The sequence below is a fragment of the Hyperoodon ampullatus genome (assembly GCF_949752795.1).
Source record: "Hyperoodon ampullatus genome assembly, chromosome: X".
NCBI lineage: Eukaryota > Metazoa > Chordata > Mammalia > Artiodactyla > Ziphiidae > Hyperoodon > Hyperoodon ampullatus.
This window is the reverse complement of record NC_136913.1, coordinates 17,682,324-17,698,043: the sequence shown is the minus strand read 5'-3', so window position 1 is coordinate 17,698,043 and position 15,720 is coordinate 17,682,324. Positions and strand designations below refer to the sequence as shown.

Genomic DNA, 15,720 nt, shown 5'->3' with positions numbered 1-15,720 from the left:
AGTATCTCTGCGCCTCTGGGGTGGTGTAAGATGGCTTCCTGTGGAGATGTCAACCTCTCGTGGTTATTGCTTTTACTGAGTGGGACATTGGAAACCAATAAGTCATTTCCTCATTGCGGGGTTCAAAGAAGTAAGATTTTGGTAAGAAAAGTCCGTGCCAGAAATGGCATTTTGCTTTGCTCATTCAGCCAATCACCACACGGCAGACTTCTTTTGGCAGGACCAGTGTGTAGCCTTTTGTGCTGTGAAAGAAAGCTGCCAAAAGTTGAGGGGAAGGAGATGAATGAGGTTAATGAATGAATCTCGTGAAGTTTGTAGAACAGTCCTGCCACACAGTAAGCACTACACGTGTGAGTGTAAACTTGAAAATAAACAAAAATGGCTCACGGGCTGGAATATTAAGGAAATTATTGGCAATGACTTTTGTGTAATTTGGCCAGTTATATGAGTGGCCAAAGCAAACTTGAGGAAGCTTTGTTCTTTTTTCACTGCGAAGGAAAAGCATCCACCTTAGTGTGCACGTACACATATGTGTACATAGAGACGTACACACAGTGATGAAGGAGAAGGTTCACGCGTGAACACCGGAGCCACACTTCTCAAACTGTCTGCAGTGAAGTGTATTTTTATTTCCATTCCCCTGCGGACAGACGTCGGGTACTGCTGGCTTGCCTTCACTGCGCATGCGCTGCACCACCCGCCCCTCCCAGCAGGAGCAGACAGACCGATGTTGGTCTGTGCCCTGTTCACCCAGACGCGTCTGTTGGCCGCACGTCCGGAAGTAGCACCAGCGCACACTGCTATAAGCATTTCCAAACATGGACACTTTCTGTGCTTGTCTCTCTGTGTACCGGGAACGAGCCCTTCATGATCTTGGCTCTAGTCCACAGACCTCACTTTGGGTTGCACTGCCCTCGAGTGTCACCTGGCATTCCGAGCATGACACAGGGATAGTTTACATAATAGTGTGTGTTATGAGCACCAGTGGCTAAAAGATACAGCACCAAAAATGAAAAGCCACCTTTCTTTTCCTCTGAAGGGAAGGAACTAGATTTTAAGTTATTTCATCAACCCAGATATTCAGACATTTAATTTCATAGTACTTAAAAGTGATAGAAGCAAGCTACCAGAATACCCGGAAGAAAAATCTGCCATGTGTTTCCTTCCCAGCCCATGCTTGTGTGGTTGAATGACCGTGCAACCTTTCCCTGTGTAACATAAAGAGTATTTCTCACAGTGATTAATATATTATTAAGATGAGCCCGGAAGGTGGCAAATCCCTAAAACCAGAAGCTCAGTGAAATCAGGATGGCAGTGGTTGAAAATATTTGTGTTTCTAGCTAATGAGGTATGATAAAAGAATCCTTCAAATTCTTCTCTTTGAAGAACTAAAACAGACTCGCCCAAATCCATTTGCCCTGCTGCCTTCTGCTTGTGGTGCTGGCGGTGGTGGCGGTGGGGAAGGGGAGCAGTGATGTCTTCTGTTCGCTAACCATTTCTTTACTCCGCTCTCAAATGCTTCTTTCCAAACCAGAAAAGAATATACAAGCCATTTATCACACAGAAAGAATCCATACGGCAAAATGAGAACATGTTAAAGGGGAAATGACACAATATTTAGACTCCAAAATTATATCTCCAGCAGGGGTATTTCCAAAAACAATGAACAGATAAACACACGAATGGATGGCTAATCCAGGGAGGTTCTCCGTGTTTGCACACTCGCATCCAGTCCTGTAAACTGGAACCGACCCCCTTGTTGCGGGCTGTTCCTCACTGTTCTGCCCTCTGTTCCTGCTCATAAATGCTGTTCTTTAGTTAATTAAAACGTACACCAGGGATCTTCCTCCCCACCCCCTCCTTTTTGGCTTACAAATACCATCTTATTGAAAACAGCAGCAACAGCAAACACAGCCATTGTTTAAAGGATTTGATTTTGAGACTTGTTAGCAATTTATAATGACCTTTCTATATTTTTCTGTTTTCATTTAACAGTTTCTTCCTGCACTGAGACTTCTTTATTTGAATGACTTCAACATTTTGTGACATTTTATGTGAGCAATTATTTGATGTATCATTCTTATGTACAAAGAGGCCACCTTACATGTAGGAAGATAATGCACAGTGTGGCTAACAGAGAACAAAATTTAATGGTATACTTTCATCCCAAGGGCATCATTGTCATCAGGAGACATATAGTAAATGTTCAGGAGCTATTCTACACATCTAGAGGCTTTTAGAGATAGGCTTAATGGCACTTCCCATAAGATATCCTTTTAATCCTGCCCTTTGATGGCATGACTAATGTACTGACCATCAAAGTAAGAATGTACACCCAGAAATTAACTAGAAACAGGCTCTTCCTTTTAGGAACATGATTGTGGGCAGAGCCTGGGGAAAAAAAGAATCTGGGGAGGTAAGTGTCCATGTTGTCTTGCTGATATCTATTTGATGACTTCCAACACATGCCACCAGAGGTCAAAGGAAAGGTGTCATGTCCCCAGTGTTCTTCTTTGGAAAGGAGTTCAGCTCTGGGGAGACGTTGGTGTCAGAGGAGGGAAGAAGAACTGTAGGCTTGGGGGATTCTGGCCTCCCGGAGGGCAGCTTCGTTTCCCTCTTGAACAAATATAATCATCTTGCCAGTGAAAGTGTTTCAATGTCAAGTTTGGTTTAATGCTTTCCTCGAGAAACATGTCTGCGTGCATTTATTCCTCGTGAAGCCATCCAAAGAGATTTAATTCTTTGGCAGTCATAATTTTGTGTGGTTTCTTTAATTGCTAATTTGTTTAAATGGCTTTTAGCTTTACAGTTTCCCTTTAGGAAATGTTACTTTCATTGCTAATTGCTAACTGACATGAGTCATAGAAATGGGAGGTACAGTGTGTGGTACTGACTAGGTGGGGAGGCGAGGAGGGGGCGGGAAGAGTTGTTATTGCACAGACTGCAGCAAAACAAACTTGGCTGAGGACCAGGCTCTGGCTGAAAAGAGGTGAAATGTCACATTTAGGAAGAGATCTGCTTTGAAATTAGATTTTCTGAAAAGTTTTGATTCACTTCTTAAAATTAAAAGCTGGGCACAGAGGGTGGGAGGGAGACACAGGAGGGAGGAGATATGGGGATATATGTATATGTATAGCTGACTCACTTTGTTATACAGCAGAAACTAACACACCATTGTAAAGCAATTATACTCCAATAAAGATGTTAAAAAAAAAAAAAGCTGGGGGTGGGGAGATGGAACAAAACTCAGAGCCGCCCCCATGCAACATATTCACACGCTAAATGAAAAACTGCAGTGCAAGTTATCCCATACCCAGTGACACTTTTAGCAGTGGTTCCTGGCTGGCTATGAAGTGCTTCACGGCTATGGCTGATTTCTGAGCTCTTTCTTTCCCCGTCCCCGCTCTTGACAGGTTTAAGGGAAACCACAGGCTCCGAGAGTGATGGGGGTGACTCGAGCAGTACCAAATCCGAGGGTGCCAACGGGACAGTCGCAACGGCCGCAATCCAGCCGAAGAAAGTTAAGGGAGTGGGCTTTGGAGATATTTTCAAAGACAAGCCAATAAAGCTAAGACCAAGGTCGATTGAAGTAGAAAATGACTTTCTGCCTGTGGAAAAGGTATGTTCGACAGTTTCTGTTTTATTTCAGCGTAATGTGGTGTATCCAAAAGTACCTTTTAGGGCTTGGCGTCTACGACTTCCTATGCCTCTTCTGAGGTTTCATTGTCCTCGTGTGCAGCTCTCCTTCTATATAGGAACAGCTTTCCTCGAAAGGCTCATGCTCTAGTTTGCTGTTGTTTTTCTTACTGATCTCTCTATGGAACGTTTCTCAGGATGACTTTTCAAATAGACCGGCCCTTCTGTATTTCCTCCTCAGAAAAGCCACTCATGCCTGGACCCAGCTAAACACATAACCTTGGTACTTTTCAATCTCTCTTCTATCCTGGTATGTTTCTCTTGTGATTTGTGCTTGGGCGTGTTGACTGGCTCTGCAGCAGAGAGAAGGCTTGTGCATTTTTTTTCTCAAGGTATTTGGTGGAAATGATTTCATACTACTGAAAGGAGGTCTCCTGCGTGTGTGAGTGACAGAGATGGCCCTCGCTGTGAATCCCTGGGTTGCTACCATCAGGAAGCTGGCTGTTTTCTCCTGCCCCTGGTTCTGGGTTGGCGAGAGGCAGACAGCGTGTTGTTGCTGAGTACGCGGTTGCCACAGCAACACACCCAGAGCCATTGTGCTTGTGGCTGTCAGTGACGTCTACTGTGGTACGCTTTTAAGCATCATAGCCTTGCTTAGCATTTGATAAATACTGTGGAGTTTTCCAGATTGTAATAAGCTACAGTCGTGCTGTGCTTAAAGAATGTTTGTTAATTTGATTTAGTGCTGAAATTTTTGCTTTGACGTTTGTGCCAGCAGGCTTGGGGGATGGGGCATGGGCAACATCTCTACTGCAGGTTTATCGACGGCTTTTAAATGTTTTTCATTTCTCTGTCAGATGAATTTTTAAAAGTTGCATCATCTTCTGCAGCTGTAGAACTTCCACCCACCTCCCTCCCGCCATCCACCAGCAACCTTGCCCAGTGTCATCATGCATTAGAAACAGAACTAGGAAAGGAAACTTTTTGGACACTTAATACCCTTAGAGATGAATAAGGCAGAAAGGGCAGATACTTAAAAAGGAAGGACTGTTTCACTTAAACTCTTCTTTTGTGGAAGCTTCTCTAGTGCATTTGCTATTTCTCAAGATCTGAAAACTATCTAGTTAGTGTCCCAGCTTGTGAGTTCATTTCTGCTTCACATGGTCACTTTCAGATTCCCATAAATATTTACAAAAGAGCAAGTTCCCATCTTGGAAAGGAAGGATGAATACAGTTTTTCTTCATTTTATTCAAGTGGTTGAAATGAACATGACCATTGACTCAGTCAGCAAACAGTTAATTCCTTTTGCTCGTTTTATGATTCTCAGTCTTACTCTTCTCTGTGTAAAAGGACATTGTGTGTGCATAGCTTTCATTATTGCTATTAATATTTGTCTTAACCGCTAATAATAAATTGGGTTGTTACTAATAGCAGTATCAGCGACAAATATAATACTCCCAAGTTTGTACCTCAGCACACTTCTCCTCTGAGCTCCACAGCCACGTGTCCAACTGCTGTCTTGAACATCTCCACTCAGAGGTCCTAAATTCTTAGCAGCTTGTCCAGACCTGAACTCATCCTCGTCCCTCTCAAACCACCTTGCCCACAGCCTTCCCCGTCTCAGGTGAAGGCAGTGCCACTCCCCCTCCCATTACTCAGAAGAAAAGCCTTGGGGTTGTCCCTGACTCCCCTCTTTCTCTTACATCCCATGGCTGATCCATCAGGCAACCCCATCAGCGCAGCCTCCTAAGTGTGCCCGGCACCTGCCATGGCTCATCACCTCTGCGCTCCCCCTGCTCCCGCCATCGCTGCGGTGGCCTCCTAATTGGTCTTCTTGCTTCTCCCCTTCCTCCTACGGTCTCGTGTCAGTATCAAAGCCAGGAGGGTGATCCTTTGAAACGCGAAGTCAGGTCGTGCCACTCCTCTGCTCGCACACCTGTAGAGGCTCCCCTGTGAACCAAAGTGAAAAGCCTCCCTGAGGCCCAGGAGCTGGGATGACCTGACTCCCATTGCCACTTGGACCTCCTCCCTCACTGCTCTCTGCCTGCTTGCTCCATCCTGGCCCCCTCGCTCCTCCTCAAACAGGCCACGCACGCTCCCACTTGGGGGCCCTTGCCACGGTGGTGTCCTCTGCCTGGACACTCTGTTTCCACTTGTCCGCCGTGGCTGCCTGCCTCTCCTCCCTGACGCCTGCTCGTTCTGAAACCTGCCCCCTTGGCCCATCCTGCTTACTTGCACTGCATTTTTTGTTTTCCCTAGCATGTGCCCCCTTCTAACGTGTTTATTTTTTATTATGTTTATTCTTTGTTTTGTTCACTGAGGTATGCTATGTGCTTAGAACAGTGTGTGGAACATAGTAGGTGCTCAGTAAGTGTTAGTTAAAGGAATAATATTCAAACTATATTAATATAGCACTTTAGAGATTACAGACATCTATAAAATGAGGGAACTGGGTGGGATAACAGTTATATAGTTGGAAATATAGTAGTTGTATGGTTCACTGCACCTCTGTGAAACAGAAGATTTATTGCATTGGTCTTAGAGACAAGAAATGTTAATTTTATCAGAGTAATATATATATGTACGGCGTGTGTATGCATCTTGATTCATGATTTGTTTGCAGAATGAAACCATGTGCTGGCAGCTCCCTTAACCTGCTTCTCATTGTGAAGCCTCTGGGGAAAACTTAAACCTCCCAGCCTGCTTTACTGGCTGCGGACAATTTTTATAGCATCTAAGAGGATTCAAAACTCTCTCCACCCCCTGTTGTTGGCGCCATGGATAGTTACATAGATTTATGGATCCATTATGTTATTGCACAACCTGGCATGGGAGCTGATGAGTGTGATAATGTTGTACTTGTATACGACCTGGTTCTCACCGCTTTTGAGGTGGTTTTGTGTCTAAGATTTATGTTTAAGGGAGGAAGTTTCCTATGAGAGTTGAGCTCGCTGTTTCGATTTTGCAGAAGCACAGACTGGATCTCATGTGGCAGCATCTATGTTAGGTGAAGCCCAAGCAGGTCTTCCACTCAGGCTGGGGCAGTTGACCTGTTGACATGACTGGTTTGATAACTCGCATGAGGGAAAAAAGGTCTATGATAATTATTAACAGCTGCAAGCATCCTAGTATACTTTACGTTCAAGTTTGCGAAGTTTTGAGATCCACTTTTCTGAGTCAGTTGAAAATTTTGTGCTTATTTTACCTGTGCTTTAATCCATATCACCCTACCCAGAGTGGTTGAATGCTGATGATTATACACCAGGAAAGATACTGGTGTATCTGTAACACTCCCCCGACCAACAAGGAAATAATTAGTATTCTTGCTTCTCTTACTGAGCTATAAGGAAGGACCCCATTTATGAGTCTTTTTAATACTACCAACCTGATATGCCTGTGAATGATGTGTTTAATGTACCATTTAACTGAAATATTTATAGGTGAAATGATTTAATGTCTGGGATTTTGCTTCCAGTAATTTGGAAGATGGAAGAGTTGGTGGGGCACAGAGGAAATCAGATTGGTCATGAGTTGATAATTGTTGAAACTAGGTGGTGCATACATGGGGGTTCAGTACACTGTACTCTATTTTTGTATATGTTGGAAATTTCCCTTGATAAAGGTTAAAGAAAAAAGAAAAGAACCTTGGGGGAACATGTACCATTTAAACTAAGCCCAGAGGTACATATGTGTTATATCAAAACAGTGGAAAATACGTTGTGGCTAAAGATGAACCAAGTTAAATATCATAAGATTAGAAGGGCATGGTACCATTGTCCTAGGTGATTGACCTTGACAAAGTCACTTAGCCTCAATTGAACCATCTGTAAAATGGGAATACTCTTTATGCCTATCCTACCTCATAGGACTTTTAAAAAATGCTACATAGCTGAAAATACTTGGAAATTGTAAATGTAACTCATTTCAGCTAGTATTTGTTCAGTACTCACTATATGCTCGGCACTGCGGATACAGTGGTAAACAAGACCAGGTCACTGCCCCTCAGGGAGCTGCAGAAAAGTAAACAAGCAATAATAATACAGTGTGGGGAATGCCGTGACCAGGCTGAGAACACAGTACTGTGCCGTAGGAGCCCTTGGGCATGGCAGGAAGTAGCGAGTTGTTAGGGAGGCTGGAGAGTGTGTATTCATGTGTGTGTACCTACTTCCTACAGGAAATGGTGTTTAGACCTGTAGGAGGTGATGTTTTTAGACCTACAGGAAGTGATGTTTAGGCTGAGAACCATGGGTCCAGTACACATTCATCAAGCAAAGGAGCATAGAGTTGTCAAGGTGGGAAGAGCAACATGTATAAATGCCTCGAAGGGAAAAGGAAATAGCACAGAGCATGTGTCAAGGCTCCAGCAGGAAGTGGGGAAAGATGAGAATGGAGAAGAAAGCAGGGCCCACATCAGGAAGGGCCTGGTGAGACTTGTTAAGGAGTTTGGACTTGACTTTGAGGGCAATGGGGAGCCATCAATGGGGAGCAATTCTCAGCAAGAGAGTGACATGATCACATAGGTGGTTTAGAGAAAGTATTCCAAGCTGCAGTGGGAGGAGTGGATTACAGAAGACAGGATAACTAGAATTCAGGGGAGAGGTTAACAGAAACTTGTATTGGCTCTACCAGTAAATCCCCCTCCTCAATGTAGATTCTAAACCAGTTAATGAGTCAGTGGATGGAGAATCAAAATATTATTTTTGTTCACTTTTTCAGTATGGATATCCAGTTGACTCAGCACTGTTTATCAAAAGGATCATCCTTTCTGCAGATCACCTGTTTATCAAAAAGGTCACCTTTGTCATAATTTAAGTGGCTGTGTATGTGTGGGTCCATTTCCAGACTCTGTGTTCTGTTGGTTTGTTTGTCCTTGTGGTCATTCTGTACTACCTTAATTACTTGTAGCTTTGTAGTTGGTCTTGACATCTGGTAGTGTAAGTCCACAATCTTTATTCCTCTTCTTCAAGATTTCCTGCATTGTTGTATTTTCATATAAATTTTAGAATCAGCTTGTCAATCCCCACCTCCCTCCCCTGACCCCTGCAATAAAACCTCCTGGATTTCGAATGGGAGTACATTAACTATAGATACTTTTGGGGGAGAATTGACACCTTTCCGATCTATGAGCATGGTATATCTCTTTATGTAAGTCTTATTTTACTTTGTAAAAATTTCTCAAGTTACATATTTATGATTTCTACATCTTTCTCTACCTATGTTATATTACAGTGTTGTTATTGATGAAGGCAAAGTTGGAAGATATAGATTAGTGTGAGAGCCAAATGGGCTTAGCAGTTGATCTCCAGAATCAGACAGACTCACCCACCCAGTCTCAGCAATGCTGGACTCGGGCAGACCCATGTGAGGTAGAAGGGCCAGCTCCTTGAGGAACAGCAGAGAAGGCCAACTTCCAAGAGGAGGAAAGAGAAGAGCTGAGCTAAGCATGCCCAGTTTATTTTTCCTAAATTCATGTATCAGAGAAGTCATTTCACTCTCCCAGGAGAAAGTGAATAGGGAGATAGAGAGTTCCAAGAGTGTTCAGTTCTGCCCAGAGGCCAAGTGTGTCCAGAGAGTGTCCATTTGGTCTTCCTTTTACATGGAAGGAAACATCAAGATAAGACAAACAGCTTTTCTAACAGCTTTGAATTATTATCATAAATGTTTGGGGGAAATATTTTGGAGATAGAATCAAGAAGTTTGATAGTATGTGGGAGATAAAGGAGAGGAAAGACTTGAAGAGGATGCCTTGGGCAACTGGCTTCAGCAGCTGGGTGGATGGCAGTATCATTCCCTGATTAGAGAACACTGGAGGAGAAAGATATCTGGGGAGGAAGGTCATGGGCGCAGTCTTAGACTAGCTGGATTTTCAGGTCCTTGTGGAACCATCAGGTGGAGGCATCCAGCAAGCAGTTGGATAAATAAGTCTGGTGATGGGGAGAGAACTGTAGATGTAGGTTTTGGAGTCATCCACCTAGAGACTGGGTTGGGAGACTGTAAGAAGGCAACCCAGACAGGACCTTATTCTCATGAATATGGCTTATACCTTGTCTCCCAGCTGTGGACCTGAGAGAGAACTTCCTCATCAGGCTGCTTCCCTGCAATCCCAGCCTGGCCTCACCCTTTTTCTGAACTCCTTCCCTTTTCATGAGTCACTCAGATGATCACTCCTGGCCAAATACTCCGGGAAAGGAGTGTCAGGTATTACACATGGGTGGGTAAATTCCAGATGCTCAGGTGAGTCCCAGGACCTACCTAAGCTGATATGTCCTTATGTAGAATAATCCTGGCTTTCGGGTGCCAGCTTATTCCATGCTTAAGTGCCCTAGGCACAGCTAGTCTTGGCCCCCTTAATTATTGAGAAAGGCAGTCTTTTGGGCCTGGGCTCTTCAAACAGCCATATTGGAAAAGATATTTTTCCAGGTTGGTTGTTTACTCTATTGGAGTCCCTACAAAGAAATCCTTCAAGAAGTTCCATGGTCTTCCTGTCGTAGTTGATTTCCATTAGTGACTTCTGATCTCTGTCTCTTGAAATGATTCTGTTTTCTTTCTCTGTTTTCTACTATGTTCCACAACTAGACATTGTGTTTGTGACAGTCGCTTTTTCAGCTCTCATCATCTTGAATCTCGGTTATAGAATCACAGTCATCCAAATTAATGCCTTTATAATATCAACATTGTAGCTTTTACTTGTAACAGAGAATTAGAATTAAAATCATATATAAATGAGCTACTAATCAATTTTTTTAATCAGCCAAATTGCAGCAAGAGGAATTCTAATATCTTCATATGTACCTCAGTCAGTCTTTTTATCCATACTAGTAAAAATTCGTCAAGCTGTATACTGAGGTAAAATTAAAACATGTGAACATTGAAAGTGATGATCTTAGTTCCTTAAAAATGAGAGATTTATGTCTCATCCTTTGAAGACTAGAAATAAGCTCTGGGGAATCCCAGAAGCTAATGATACATACTTTGACTAATGAAACACAACTGGGTCGAACCTTGGCATGACTATCTGAGACCTATAGTATTGGATGTCTCTCATAGTGGTTGAAAGGTAAGATTTTGTGACATCTCTTGAGCAGTTGAAAGACCCGTGATTTTTAGAGAGCAGGTGGTGTTGAGATGCCCACTGGTCACCTGGGCTGAATGAAGTGTCTGGGATTTTCAGACTTGGGTTTATGTGTTATCTTTCCTTATCTAGGAAAAGTGAGGAGAGGGCGGGGTGGGGGGCGTAGAAAAAGGGAACCAGAAATAGTATACAGGGTTACTGTTTGACATATTAGGTACTGTTTACTGTTTTATGTATGTTTGATATATACCTTCTAAAACATTCAGCATAGTGTATTTTCTTTTTTTTTTTTTTTGCGGTATGCGGGCCTCTCACTGCTGTGGCCTCTCCCGTTGCGGGGTACAGGCTCAGCGGCCATGGCTCACGGGCCCAGCTGCTCCGTGGCACGTGGGATCTTCCCGGACCGGGGCACGAACCCGTGTCCCCTGCATCGGCAGGCGGACTCTCAACCACTGCGCCACCAGGGAAGCCCTATTTTCTTTTTTTAAAAATAAATTTATTTATTTATTTATTTTTGGCTGCATTGGGTCTTCGTTGCTGCACGCGGGCTTTCTCTAGCTGTAGCGAGCAGGGGCTACTCTTTGTTGCGGTGCACAGGCTTCTCACTGCGGTGGCTTCTCTTGTTGCAGAGCACGGTCTCTAGGTGCGTGGGCTTCAGTAGTTGCTGCACATGGGCTCAGTAGTTGTGGCTTGTGGGCTCTAGAGCGCAGGCTCAGTAGTTGTGGCGCACGGGCTTAGTTGCTCCGCGGCATGCGGGATCTTCCCGGGCCAGGGCTCGAGCCCGTGTCCCTTGCATTGGCAGGCAGATTCTTAACCACTGCGCCACGAGGGAAGTCCCAGCAGTGTAGTGTATATTCTATGAAATGTTTAATTGCAGCCAGATGGTCACCAAGAATCACATTCCCAGGAGGCCTTAAAATTGTGTTTTTAGGAATATAGTTATTAAGCATGCAGGATAGACTGCCCAGGTTCACATCCCAGCTCTGCTTCTTCCTGGGACAAATTACTTAAGCACTCAATGCTTTAGATTCCCCATCTGTAGAATCAGAATAACAAGAGAACCTGGCCCATATGGTTGTTAGGAGGATTAAGTAACTCAAAAAATGGGTAAAAGTGCCTCGTGTAGAATAATCACTAGATTAACATTAGTAGTTATTATTGTTGCCTTTCTGGTTATGAGAACAGAAGGAGTGCCTATAAATAGCGGTGCAGTATCCGGGATCATTTCTTTAACTTTTTATTATGGAAATTTTAAAACTCAGAGAAGGAGAAATGAATTTTGCTCTGTCTGGGGTAGCTGTTTGTTTGACATCACCAAGCCTTCAGTATTGGCCATTGGGGAGTAAGTGCCATGCAGAGGATTTTAGGGCAGTGAAAATACTCTGTATGTATTCTGTATGATACCATAATGATATACATATCATTATACATTTATCCAAACTCATACAATGTACAACGTAAGAGTGAACCCTAAGGTAAACTACAGACCCTGGGTGATAAGGAGTCAATGTAGGTTCATCAGCTGTAACAAACGTACCACTCTTATGTTGACGGCGGGGGAGGCTGAGCATGCAAGGAGGCACAGGGTGTCTGGGAAATCTCTGTACCCTCTTTTTCTTTTTCTGTGAACCTAAGACTGCTCTAAAAATAAATAAAGTCTTAAAACAAAAGAAAGTAAGTGCCATGATTTTGGGCCTTGTCTTTGTTACTCACCATTGTATTTGCAGTTCCTTGGAAATCATTAAAAACTATAGTTGGCCTTCAATAAATATTTTGTGACTGGATGCATGAATATGTTTTGTCCTAATCCAATCGCAATCATAAAGGAAGACTCATTCTGTTTGGGGTCTGCTTGTAGTCTGGCTATAGATTTCCTCTTCCATTTGTTCATTAATTGGCTCATTCCTTCATTCACTGAAGCTTTATTGAATGTATTTTATGGACCAGCAGTGGCAGCTCTGGAATTTCTAGATAAATGAGCTAAGGAATGGCAATCCATTTGGAAAGGAATTGGCTAGGTAGCATGTCTGGAGGCTGTATTAGCATAATGTGTGCACATTTTTCGCCTGGCAGGTTATTTGTTTGCGGGGGGGGGGGGGGGGGGTCTGGTGTAGTTAATTGGAATGGAGTTAACACCTCCACTCCCACATCACACCTTGGATCAGCTGTCACACACAGACCTCTCATTTAGCGCTTCAGATTGTCCCTACATGGGAGAGAAGTGGGTATGTATTAAAAGTGATTATGATGCGGGGAAAAGGACCAGCAGAGCTCTGTCCAAAGCATCAAGGAGAATAGGGAGGAAGGAGCTGCTCACTTTCCTGGAGGTCTAGAAGGAGGGGATGGCGTGTCAGGGAGATCTTTTCAAGGAAAGTGTTATTTGAGCAAAGTGTTAAAAGATAACTGGGGATTCATGGTACTGGCAGTGTGCACACGGGCAAGGGGAGAGTGTGGTGATGGACGAGGGCTGGGCTTGGCTGGGCTGCAGGGGACTTGGGGGCAGGGAGTTGGAGGGGAGCCTGACCCTCTTCCCTCAGGTCTCTGCCAGCCCACTCACAAGCTGCACTTCTGGGTGGGCTGGCACGTTGGTGGAGGGGTTCCAACGGGCAGTGTCATGATCAGATTGGCACTTTAGAGAGAGAACTGGGGAGGTGCCAGGCAGTGTGGACTGGAGATGGGAGAGGAAGTAGCTGGGAGAGTTGCCAGTCCTGGGGCTCTGTGGTTGATGACTAATTGGCTTGGAGCTCTTGTAGCTAGTAGCTCTTGGAAAGGGGCAGATGGGCCCACCTCATGCACACTCTTAGAGTTGGGCCGCCGTAGCCTGGGTTGGCAGCAGAACTGACAGAAGAGCCAAGTTTCCTTTCAAAGAAAACTCTTTTGTGTGTTATGGAAAGCAAAAAGCCAGGAGTCAGCATTCAACTATCTATGTTCATAGCTAGGCTAAGGATAAAGAGATCAAAAAAATTAAGCTGGGAGGGCATTGTTAAATACATACATACATATATATATATATATACACATGAACATCATCATGTGTGTCTATAAATCACATAGATATATTTATTTATGTATATATGTACATTCAGCAGGCTCATCTTCCTAATTTGTTTTCTAATAAACTTTTCATTTTAGAATAGTTTTAGATTTATAGAAAAGTTGTGAAAATAATACAGAGTTCCCACATACCCCACAGCCAGTTTCCTCTGTTGTTAATATCTTACATGAATGTGGTACATTTGTCACAATTAGTGAGCCAATATTGCTACATGATTATTAACCAAGATCCATCCTTTACTCAGATTTCCTTAGTTTTTACCTAAAGTCCTTTTTCTTGTCCAGGATCCCATCCAGGAGACCACATGACATTTGCTCGCCCTGTCTCCTTAGGCTCCTCTTGGCTGTGACAGTTTCTCAGACTTGCCATGTTTTTGATAACCTTGGCGATTTTGAGGAGTTTTGTAGGATGTCCTTAAGTTGACATTTGTCTGATGTTTTTCTCATGATAAGACTGAAGTGATGGGTTTGGGGGGGAACCACAGAGGTGAAGTGTCGTTCTCATCCCATCAGATCAAGGGTACATGGTCTGAACATGACTTCTCACTGTTGATGTTGACCTTGGTCACCTGGCTGAGGTCTCTCCACTGTAAAGCTGGTCTGTTTTTTCCCCTTTTCTACATCAACTCTTTGGGAAGAAGTGACTATACACGCCTCACTCTTAAAGAGTGGGGAGTTAAGCTCACCTCCTTTAGGGCAGAGTATCTACATTCGTTGTTTGGAATTCTTCTGCACAGATGATTGTCTCATCCCTCCCATCCTAACTAGGTTTTGATAAGGTGATTTCTTATCTGTCCTCTAAATTCAAAATGCTAATTCTCTGGCACTTGGATCACACTTTCCATTTTCAGCCAAGTGACTTTTCCCACATTTGTTTTCTTGCGTGACACATAAACAGATCTATGTGTTATTTATCCAAGCAGATTGCAGGTTTCTTGAGGACTGGGACAGCATCTTATTCAAAGCCCCTTACACGCTGCAGGTGGCTAATAAATATTGAATAAATGGTTTTTAAATTAGCTTAATTTAAAAACTAACCATAGTTAATAACTAAAACCGGTTATCAGAGTCTCTGTACATGAGAACTGTGGTAGGGTGAGGATACTGTTGACGTGGCATCCTGCTTTGTGAAGCGGTCCTGAATTTGTAATAGTAGCTCATAGGCTGCTTCCTGTGTGCCAAGCACTTTTATAAACACTTTACATATATTATTTAATCTTCCAGACAACCCTGTATCTTGGTGCTATTATCCCCATTTTATAGATAAGGAAACTGAGGTGAACAGAGTCCAAATAAGTTGCTTAAGATCACTCAACTAGGAAGTGGCCCAGCTGGGATTTTGATCTCAGACACCCTGCGTATAGAGTTTTGAACTCTTAACCACTGGGCCCTGAATTCATTACAGTGGTAATTAAAATGGTATCTCATGTGGGCGAAAAACAAGATTGCTATTCAAACACTTTATTCCGATCTGTTAGGTTACTACCGATGACATGGCTGGCAGTAATCTTGCTATTTGTTTCCTAGGGGAAGTGTTTCTATAAAGGCATGGCTGCTTTTCCTTCTTCAGTTTTTTTCTTTTTTTAATGAGTAATTTTTGTGTGATACAACTAATTTTATTGCTTTAAAATACAGGCACTTTCACGATGGGCTTTTCGTATACAAACCATATTTTAGACATCTCTTGCTCCCCATCACAGTATCTATTGAAAGATAGTGGGCTTTTTATTTTCTCTCTGACGTTTTTAACCAGAAGTGCTTGCTGGGTCCTGCCAAATAAACGCTCCTTGAGTGTGTTCCTTGTGCGAGCGGTCACACCTGTGGGTCCGAGGAGGCAGCCTAGATTCCTGTGGCGACGTAGGCGAGGAAGGAGGACTTTTCTCGAAGCCACCCAAGCCATGAATCGGCCCTGGCTTCCTGAGCCATAAACAAATGCGAGCTTTGTTCTCCCCGTTGC

At 43.4% G+C, this 15,720-nt stretch overlaps 1 protein-coding gene across 6 annotated transcripts in view; it reads left to right on the top strand.

Annotated features, from left to right (window-relative positions):
* SH3KBP1 (SH3 domain containing kinase binding protein 1) overlaps positions 1–15,720 on the top strand; it is a gene marked incomplete at its 5' end in the record, with an annotated part of 262,811 nt that overhangs the window by 117,717 nt on the left and 129,374 nt on the right. For all 6 annotated transcript variants that reach the window (XM_079726907.1, XM_079726911.1, XM_079726910.1 and 3 more), the window contains one exon: positions 3,414–3,619. In XM_079726907.1, the coding sequence (XP_079583033.1) occupies positions 3,414–3,619 (206 nt within the window). The remainder of the gene's footprint in view (positions 1–3,413; positions 3,620–15,720) is intronic.